This window comes from Lepisosteus platostomus, chromosome 6 (assembly GCF_059453375.1).
Source record: "Lepisosteus platostomus isolate fLepPlt1 chromosome 6, fLepPlt1.hap1, whole genome shotgun sequence".
NCBI lineage: Eukaryota > Metazoa > Chordata > Actinopteri > Semionotiformes > Lepisosteidae > Lepisosteus > Lepisosteus platostomus.
In genome coordinates this window covers 56,601,581-56,612,559 of record NC_142616.1, presented here as the reverse complement: position 1 = coordinate 56,612,559, position 10,979 = coordinate 56,601,581, and the positions used below count along the sequence as shown (strand labels likewise).

The window sequence follows — 10,979 nt, the reverse complement described above, 5'->3', positions numbered from 1 at the left end:
TGAGACAGCAATGATTTAATTAGAAATTTTCAAAACATTTTCCCCCAGAAGATAATCATCTTGCCTAAATATTTTTAGCTGTAGCTTTAGGTTCCTTGTGGTTTGCTTATCATCAGTTAAGGTATTCTATAGGTTGAATTATATTTTGAAACAATTACATACTTTCATGAAATGGCAGTTAAACAAGTTAAAGTATGCAAGCTTTGTCTGACACAAGTCTGTATCTATCATTGTAGATGAAGGTTATTGTTCATAACCTTTAAGTGATATACAGTATTAGTACTTTTATCTAGACGTTTTAAACAACTTTCTGCCACCCATTAACATCAGAACCTTTAGAACAAAGTACGAATCATTATTATTAGAACTTAGACATTGTTATAAACCAGTTCTGACCACAGAGGTTACATTAGTGCACTGGGACCGATTCATTTAATCGCGATAGTTCCGCAAGTCTTATTTAAGAAAATTCAGATAAATTTCCTTTGCATTTTAGTAAGAACTAAATACTTCTATACCGTTATAATCATTAAAACCCTGCTCTATTCACAAGACTAGTTTTCAAGGAAACCATAGAAAACTTAATACCGTTTGAAAAGATGCCCGATATTCAACTGTGAATGTACAGTATGCTTGTTGCACAGGGCATTTTTATTATTATTATTATTATTATTTTATTATTATTATTATTATTATTATTATTATTATTATTATTAATTAGTGTGGTTGTTGACAACATCGTTTTATAAACCGAGTGGCGAAGCGCAAATAGCTTCCATACGAATTTTAACACTGAATAATGTGATGGCCTTAGCAATTTGTAACAGTGGTGATATTCACCGCAGCCTGCATCCCCTGGTTTTCAAAATATGTTCTCGCACCCCTTATCGAAAATCGTTCGAGTAATTTGCGTTTTCGAAGATTAGCCTTCTTAAAATATGTGACATGTCTCACACGACCAGAAAAGTCATGCGGCTCCTCCAGGAGATTGTGTTCCGCACAAAAATATAGTATCTATATACTTCATTTACAACGAAACGTCTTAGAGTTTCAATCGGCTTCCTTACATGGGTCTCTTTAAAAATCTTGTCCTGCGTCCTGTTTTTTTGCAACCATCAAATTAAGACTGAATGTTGGACGCTGCAATAAAAGAGTTCTTTGTAACAGCGTGGTGCTGAAGGATAGCTCCTCCCTGCTGAAGCGCTCCTGAAATATAAGCCCACATTCAGCTGCAGTAGTCTGTCAAAGGCACCGCTTTTTACAAAGCAATATTATGAAATCCAGTTTCCTTTCCCTCTTTAACCCTTAAAGAAGACAAAAGAAAGTCGTTGTAAGTTGAATTTTTTTTTAACAAATAAAATCATTTAAGAACTTGAAAGAAATGTTAAATGCCAGGGAAATATATACAGTATCTTCTTATAGACAACTTTGTTATAATTGGTTCTGCAGCGAAAGCCTAACTATCTAGTCTGAGTACTGCTAAGGTTTATATTTTGTGTTTTGTAATCTGTATTTTTGTACTTAATTTTAAGAAACGTGGAAAAATGCTTTAATTTTAAGAAATGTTTAAAAATGAAAATGATCCGAGTAGTTTTATAGTTTAAAAGTTTGAGACTCCCAAGCGCGATATTGGAGATAAAAGTCAATGTTGCAAATCGTTGTCAAGTTTGTTGAACATCGCTGGTGAATTTAATCTCAGTATTAACACGTTTTCTTTTTTTACTTTTTCCGCATTGCAATATTACAGAGTTAAAGTTCAAAACTCGTTTTGAAGAAGGATGGCTTTGTTTTACCCAAACATCAGCAATTGCAGTGTCGACATGGAAGCGACCCAGAGTCTTGGCAGAAATGAGAGCCTGGCAAAAATTGAAATCGCGCTTTTGTCCGTAATATTTTTTAGCGCTTCAGTTTTAAACACCGGGCTTCTCTTGGTTCTTTGGAAGAGACGAAAGCAGGTTTCCAGAATGCGAGTCTTCGTTCTGCACCTTTGCCTGGCAGACTTAGTGGTTGCGTTTTTTCAGATATGCCCTCAACTGATATGGGACATAACTGACAGGTTCATCGGTCCCGACGCGTTATGCAGGGCCATCAAGTACCTACAGATTGTCGGCATGTTTGCGTCCACATACATGATTGTGGCGATGACCATTGACCGCTACCAGGCAATATGCAACCCCATGGTTACTTTCCAAAGGAAGAGAACGCGCTGGAACGTCCCGGTATGTGTTGCTTGGGCTATCGCGTTGGTTGGCAGTATTCCTCAAATCTTCATTTTTTCCCGTTTTGAAATCGCACCGGGAGTGTTCGACTGCTGGGCTCACTTCATACAGCCCTGGGGGCTAAAGACGTACGTGACTTGGACGACTCTTGTGATTTTTGTACTACCTATCCTTACCGTGATAGTGTGTCAGGTGAGAATCTGCAGAGCCGTCCAGATTAACCTCTACATAAAGACGCACCAGGGAACAGAGGCAACCGTTGCTAACCCCCTCCCCTCCAGGGCAAGCAGCGTGACAGGGGTGTCTAAAGCCAGAATCAAGACTGTGAAGATGACAGTGGTCATTGTGGTCGCATATATTGTCTGCTGGGCTCCATTCTTCACTGTCCAACTCTGGTCTGTCTGGGATGTGAACGCACCCATAGAAAGTAAGATCATATTCTAAACACTGCCAGTCGTTCTTTGTAGGTCAGAATTCACAGGATTAGAAACAAATTACATATTTCACAAATGAAAGACGAAATAAATGAACTTCACGGCTCTTCAGCTTTGAGAAAAACAGTCTAAATCACGTGAAAAACAAAGAAAAGTAAAACCAAGAGCTGCCAATAGTTACTAACGCGGTGACATCCCTTTATTCTATTATTCTAATATATTGTCATCATTATACGCTTTTAAATCTGCTGTATACATAGTAAAACTAAGTATTCAAACGTGTGCGTTATTATTGAAGGGTAGATGGTGGTGTAAAAAAAAGAAAGGTTATGATTTCTAATACTGTAGCTGTTAAATGTACTAACACTGACCCTGTTTCTATCTACACAGCTGCTACATTTACAATACTGATGTTGCTAGCCAGTCTGAACAGCTGCGCCAACCCTTGCATCTACCTGCTATTCAGTGGTCAGCTGCCCAAGAAACTGGTGTCTTTTCTGTGCAGAAGACAGTCTAACATGAAGGACTCAGCGCCTGAAGAGGCTACGGTAGTCAGCACGCTGTACATGAGCTTCAAGAGACTCTCTGACTCCAGATAAAGAGCTCCGTTTTTTTTTAATTCACTCCACCGAAACAACCAAGAGAATTAATAGATGGGAATCGTTTTAGGCAAGTTATCATTGACATAGAGGTTGTTTAACTTTAAGGCATTTGTGGAATCGCAATGTGAAGTTATCTGAAGAGTGAATGCTGAGGTGTGGTGGAACACAAGAAAAAACGCGATCAAGAATGTGTGCCAGGAAAAAATATTAAAGGTACAGTATGTTTTGTCCCAAATGATGGATAAGATGGTTGTTAGAAGATGAGGCTGAATTTATAAACGTGAGAAAATTTACAAACGTCATTATAAAGCACCTTATGCATTATATTAGTAATAAAGCACAGTAAGATTAATATTAAATTACTTTAAAAAATGCCAAGATGTATTCAAAAGTACAAATTTAAGCCGCCTTGGAACAATGCTCCAGGCAAACAAATAACAACAATAGTTATAGGTTTGTGGCTAAAGACAATTGTCCAGTTTGCTACTTAGAATAAATTTAACACTTCCTAGAAGATTATCAACTTGAGGCTTAATCTTCGCATAATTACAACTAGCAGGTTCTATACTGAAATCGTTTAACTCCAAAATTCAGCATTGGCATTTAAAAAAAATACAAACCAGTTTATTTATATATTAAATTATGTATATTATAATATATATAATATATATGCAGTATAATTTATACATACAATATAATATATTATAATTTATAGACAATTTCTACTATTAATTCCTTTTTCAGTAATTTGACAGCATCTCTGGGCATTTATGATCTTCTGGAAAAAAAAAGAATGATAACCCCGAATTTCCAGGGTTCATTGCAGAGAGGAAGCAAATTTTCAGATCCTTTCTGCTCATTATCTGAATTACCAGTATTCACTTCATGGCATCTCTGTTGCTAGGGATGTTATAATATATTTATGTAGCCTAAACATTTTGCAGTAAAGGCCTTCATTCAATGTGCAATTACCTGATTGATGCAATAGTGGACTGCAATCGAGTGTCAGTCCATGTAATCTGACTGGGATTACATCCAGGTTCAAACTATCAAAGAGGGGCTCTGTGGTCTTCCAATAAGATACTGTGTTGTGTACGCAGGCCTGTTCAAATCGTGCCTCTCCCGTGGAGTAGCTTCAGCAATGTAATCAAGGGTTAAACAAGTATTAAATGTGGATGTAAGGTTGGGTCTGGGTTTAAAGAAGAACAGGTTTAAAAAGTTTAATTACTTTATGTTTAAAATTGTTCGTTATTAGTTAACGTTAGTCTTATTGCAAGTCTTCGGATGTAGGGAGAAGATGTAAAGTATTTGTTCTGTGTTTTGGTTAAATTGTGTTATGTGGGGGATTGACAGAATATACTGTGGTTTTATCGTAATCTGAATTGTATCCACAGCATCCACTTTGTGCCATCTCTGTTGCTAGGGATGTTGTAATATACTTACTGTATGTAGCCTAAACATTAGAGATGATGGGAGATCCAAGCTTAATAGGCTAAATAGGTTATTTCTGTTGTGCTGGGTTCTCTCTTTGTGGTGAAACTCATTGTACAATCTCTTTATAGGCATTTACAGATTACACTCATATGACATTGTTGCACTGTGCTATGACATTGTGCACCAGCAGATTAGTTTACATGTCTATATACAGTAACTATATCTACACTGTGAAAGCTGCAGGGCAAGAGAATCACAGAGAGTTTTTTTCATCGGATGTGATTGACTTGGACAAATATTCAGTGAATGAGGATGAGTCATATAACAATGTCTAGAGATAGGAAAACATCTAATGCTACTGTATTCATACACATGACAGATGACATGAAGATGTCCAATATACTGTAAAGCCATAAAACAACAGGATGATTGTACCAGACATAATCTAATGAAGAATCAATAAATAAATATTACAAACTAGAAAAATATAAATATTCCATCTTTTGTCATTTTCTGTTTTAATTTCTCCTTCTGCAATCTCACTTACTGTAATTACACTTGCACTAATTAACATTTCCTTGAATGCATATACAGTACCACTTTTCACCACAATCAAAATTCTTTGCATGTAGAAGGGCACCCGATTTTTCTGTCACTGGACTGCAGCACCCACCTGAGTGAGATGAATCTCACAAATTCCACTCTAAAACACTGTGTATGTTTCTCATCTATATTTCATGGTGTTTCACCTGGAGCAGTTCACCTGGATTGCTGAAATTACATTTCACAAGAAATGTACACTGGAAATCTTTCTACGTAATTGTTATGAACTAAGTAGCCTTCTCCTATGTGGAACAACTGCTGCACAGAGCTCAAATCCAAGAGAATGTGTTCATTATAAACAGGATATGGTTAATAAAATGGCTCATTACAATGGACTTGGAATGTAGAGAAAAATTATGTATGTAGATAATTGTGCTAAAGGCCAAAATCTTTGTATCTAACATATCTTTCAAAATATCAATTTGACAAGTAATTGCCATAGTAACAATTTAGAAAGATGGATTACAGCGTTCAAAAATATTAATGAGATTCCATATAAGCCTCATTTCTGTACAGAAGAGACACTTCAATTCCAGTTTGTGTTTCAATGTGGTTCATTTCCTAGAGAAGCACTACACACTGGTAAATGACTTCTTTATTGAAGACAAAACATATGCATTTGTATAGTATTCTTTTGGTAGCTAGCTATTTCCCGCACTAGCTACAGTATTTCACTACAGTGCAGAGTTTTGCAATAGCACTACATTTCTTTGCATTGTTTTCAATGTAGAGAATTACGTATATAGCTACTGTGGTAAATACTCCTAAGATGAAGAGTGCACAGCTGTCCATTATTTCAAATCCAGTTTCAAACACTATTGAGTCATCAACCTGCAACTAAACACGTTAAATACACTCCATGGTTATTTGTACAAAATAAGCTTGTCCCTAATTAACCCCAAAATCACATTAGCTTCTTACATGAACATAAATTATAATTTCTGTACATTTATGTATTTCTAGTCTATGCCAATGGCAAACTCTTGCTTTTGCTGTCTTCATCCAGTTAAATAAGTCTTATGTTTCTGTGGTGAAACATGAGGAATAATGATTTTTTTTTTTCTGTACAATAGACAGAAATGTAAACAGCTGTATTTTGTAAGTTTGTTTAATTTCATGTACTGTAAGATTAATCATAAAGCATGATGCTGTTTTACCATATTTTTGTATTTCAATTGGAAGATTAATTTATTCTTAATGCTGCTATATAATAATAATAATAATTATTATTATATATTTTATTATACAATAATAACTATATCATAATAATAATAATAATAATAATAATAATAATAATAATAATAATTCCTTTTCACACCAGTACGCTCACCACACATCAGCTATCAGAGTGATGATGCCAATTCGTAAAAGTGGATTATTGGGAGGCCATGATGGTAAAGGGGTGAAATTTGTTCAGGACACCAGGGGTAACACCCATACTGTTTTCAAGAAAGGCCTTGAGAGGTTTAATGACCACAGAGAGTCAGGACCTTGGTTTTACTGTATGTCTCATCCGAAGGATGGCACTTCTTTTACAGTACAGTGTGCCCTTCACTATACTGGGACATTAGTTCCCACACAGACTGCGGAGTAAGCAATCCCTACTGGTCCAGATTCCAGCACCAACCTTAGCTTTCCCAGGGGCTTTCCCATCCAGGTACAGGGCAGGCCCACACCTGTCTAGCTTCAGTAAGTTGTCAGTTGTGAGTTGCAGGGTGATATAGATGCCAGCTATATACTGTAAATGTCCTTCCTATTTATAGACAATGTCACAAATTATTGGTATTTATTTGCTGTTTCCATAAAGCATCTTCTTAAAAGTACCAAACATTTTAATGCTCCATCATGCATAGACATAGTTTGCATGCACACAACATGACTTACAGTACAGTTACTGTGGCTAACACGAAATAATTTTCTACTGTACATCAAAGCTTTTTTGTTAGGTACTGGACGAATATTCTTTCCGATACAAACCATCAAATTGCTTCACACACATTGTCAAAATAACCCAAGAAGCCCATTAAACACCATCAAAGTATTTTCATTACAGACTCAGGGAAGATTTTCTTCCTCCTTTGTACATGTTTTCATTTCTGTACATTAGGGGGAGTTGAGAGTAAGGAGTAATTTGCAATAGAATAGAGGAAAAAGATTGTAATGATGTCTTCGTCAGGGTGCAGCTACATTTAATATGTATGTTGTGGTTGTTTGATTGCCTGTTTTTATGTTGTTTTACAAACAGTTTTGATAATTGTACTCATTGCATAGTGTTTGAATAAAATATTTTGTTTTATAAAGCTATTGTTGGTTTGTATTTGTTCTTTCTTAAGAAAATGTTCTAGTTCTTTGGCTGTAGAGTCTATAAGATAATGTATTAAAACATACATCTCTCAGTCTGCATTATAATATACTGTATACACAATATACAGTATAAGCATGCAAACTGTCAAGAAAAACGGTGCAGAGTTTGTTTGATATAAGTAACTGAAATGTGGCACCATGTTTTGCCAGTTGTTTTATAATAGAGAAATACAACAGCCAAAAAATAGCAACAGCAAAAAAAAAGATGGCGTACAAAATCTTTCAAAATTCCAAAGGGGTTTAATGTTTTTTTTAAATATGCAATTAAATGTAAACCATAAGCTTTTGCCAGTCGCTGAAGAGGACATGTTCCAGGAAATATGAAGTCTAGTTCTCTTTCTATTTTTCACCAGTAATGGCAGAATTTCTGTTTCCCTCCAGTTCATTAGGAGAAAACACACATACAGTTACACGTATCTTTAAATTAGTTTGTAAAAACAGAATGGGAAAAAGGAAGAAGAAAAACAATTCAAACAAAAGATTTACCAAGGCATTCCAAGCTATTTCCTTCCTTCATGAATATACAAATCATCTACATTTAGTCCCTGACCAAAATCTAAGTGCACATTTTTCAGTACAAAGGACTTGTATTTTTTTCTTAAGAATAACAGTCCAGCAGTATTTATAGGTCTCATTTAACAATTAACATCTTAAGACTCTGTGATGTATTCAAATAGTCTAATTGAGAGAAAAATTAGTTCGATTAGAGGACAGCAGGTACAGTAATTAAGGATTTAAGGAGGGATCAAACTAGAGGGGTCACAAGGACAAGAGTTGTGCACCTTTGTCTTAGTCAGTAAAGATGTACTGTAATATACAACAGAGTGAATGCTGTGCTGGGATCATATTTGGAGTGTTTAGACAAGAGGGTAATGGTCGAGTGACTTCAGTACTACTACAAAATTATATTATCCCAGGTTAATACACACATTATTTATTCTTCCTATTTCACAATTATTTGTTTCAATAAAAGAAAGAATAATATTAATAATTTTAATGGATGATTTTGATATATCCTTTTGACATATATAATAGGTCACGTTTCACTTATCAGTGGTCCATTCCTAGGCTGATCATAATGATAGGATCACTGTCTTTCTCACCACTGTACAATATTGCTGTAGAGGTCAATTTCAATAGTAAACTTATTGAACATCTTCCCTTCTGGTTTTTAATTAACTTAAAATTGGGAATGTAACTCTTACTCTGATCTCAATAAGTTATTTGTAACAAATTTAGAGTTCAGTATTGATTTACTGTATAGTCTGGTTGTGTTTATGTGAACACATGAAGATACAGGATATTTATGTGAACACACAAACATACACTGAAAGCACATGCTTTTGTCTAGCATGTGGGTCCATCAGTACCACTGACTCACAGACATGGACTTAGAGCTGAAAATATAAATATAAATATAAATAATCTTGTCCCACTACTCTTCCATTCAGCTGAAAAACAATTCAAATAAAATATTCCAAGCTATTTCCTTCCATTGTGAAAACATCTACCTGCAACTTGCTCTATTAGGCTCATGCCAATAAAGCTAGAATCATGTCAAAATGTTATTTTAGCTGTGTCTGAGGTTTAGAGCCATATACAGTACACATTTTCTCACCATGTTTGACTTTGGAGATGATGGAATGGTTCATTTGTTTCAGCACATTTTACAAATCTATTTCTACATTATGTTTATGGTATATTTACAGTACTTCTATTTGAGTGAAAAAATATTCTGTAGAATACTGTATGAATGCTGAATAAGTTCAATATGAATCAAGTAAGAAGTGGTGCATAAGTTTTTAAAACCTACTGACCTAGATCTTCATGAGCTACTGACAAAATCAAGCCTGGGTTTGACCCCAGACAGATCTAATGACCCTTGATTTCATGTTGTTTAAAAGTACATACAATGTAATGACAACTCATGCTTTGGTCGGGCAAAAATGCTAGAGCCTTTTAGTTCCAGAAATACCTCTGACCCACTAACATGGACTCAGAGCTGAAAATATTTGTACAGTATAGTGGCACAGACAATTATCCTGTCCCACTACCCTTCCACTCAGCTGCAGGCTCATCTACCTATAACTTGCCCTATTAGGTCCAAGTCAATAAAGCTACAACCATGTCTAAATAAAACCTACTGACCTAGCTCTTTACATGCTCCTCAACACAATCAAGCCTTGATTGACCCAAGACAAGTCTAATGAAGCTTGATTTTCTATTGTGTAAAAGATTTTGAAAATGTCAGGTCAGGAAAGCATTCTAAGTGAAAGCTTTTAGAAACTGTGTATGAAGACCCTTACTGTTCAGGAGTTATTTTTGTAGCACACTTACTTATTGTCCAGGAGGAATGTACTGTTCATTTATTGACAGAGCAAAAAAAATCAATTGTATTTTCTGGTACTGTTCCTTTAATTTTCCAGTTGTTCTTTCTGCATATATTGGAATATGGTTTGAGGTACTTTCAGCGTTTGTGTTGAGTGTTCATTTTGGACTGTTTTTTTCACTGGTGGTTAAAAAGACTTAACCGGTGGTTTACTGTAATTTAAATCATGCAGTTTAAATTTAAGTTTTACTCTTCACTTTTTCCCAAATTTGTCTATAACTGGTTGAGAGCGTGAAGTGATATGCATTATACTTGTCACCACTTTTTCCATTTTGTATTTACTGTTCATATCATCCTGCAGTCACAATATGTTTTTTATTGAATAACTATAGTTACTGTAGATAAAAAGTAAACTATGAATTTCTTAAGAATGTTCTTGAATGGTTGCACCTCAATACAAGAACAATAAAAAATAACTTCTTTTGCTATGGTAGACTCTTAAATTAAAAATTTGAAAAAAAACAAAATTAATGACTAGAAATATCATGGTAAATATTTCTGGAAATCGGAAAAAATGCTATCAAGCACACAGTTGTTTTATTTCTTGATATTAAAATAATACCTTAGGAGAATGGCTTAATACAATGTTGAGCAAATAATAAACAGTGAGTCAACACAATAATTAAAATAGCCCCAATTACAAATATAGTAATATAGAAAAAACACAAAGTTGAATCACACTGAATCACATTTGGAAAGTGAACTCTGCACATCCTTATGCTTTAAACTTGAATGATCAAAAGCTCCATATCACAACTCAGGCACTAAAACAAGCTCAGCTACTGAAGCTTCGTTTCAGAACCACTAACTAGCTTTGCCATTACTTTCTCTGCATTTGAAAGTGTAGAATAAACCAATGGCCACTTATTGGTGGCACAGAAGTGCTGTTTTTCTTTGCTTAAGTTACAAACTGCAAAAGTTACAAACTCTGCCG

The 10,979-nt window shown here is 35.0% G+C and overlaps 1 protein-coding gene across 2 annotated transcripts; it reads left to right on the top strand.

Moving 5' to 3' along the window:
• Positions 1-690: 690 nt before the first annotated feature.
• On the top strand, positions 691-6,562 carry avpr2b.1 (arginine vasopressin receptor 2b, tandem duplicate, 1). Of its 2 annotated transcripts, XM_088636472.1 has the most exons (3): positions 693-1,330; positions 1,748-2,646; positions 3,044-6,562. In XM_088636472.1, the coding sequence occupies exons 2-3, from the start codon at positions 1,779-1,781 to the stop codon at positions 3,250-3,252; spliced, it is 1,077 nt and encodes a 358-aa protein (XP_088492598.1). In that variant the 5' UTR covers positions 693-1,330; positions 1,748-1,778; the 3' UTR covers positions 3,253-6,562. The 2 variants fall into 2 exon arrangements, with proteins under 2 accessions (XP_088492599.1, XP_088492598.1); XM_088636473.1 differs by having other exon boundaries at positions 691-2,646.
• The last annotated feature ends 4,417 nt before the right edge of the window (positions 6,563-10,979 follow it).

Coding starts and splice junctions, on each gene's coding strand:
- avpr2b.1 (XM_088636473.1), top strand. CDS start 1,779: ATGGCTTTGTTTTACCCAAACATCAGCAATTGCAGTGTCGACATGGAA. Junction 2,647..3,043: donor TGTGAACGCACCCATAGAAA/GTAAGATCATAT, acceptor CTATCTACACAG/CTGCTACATTTACAATACTG.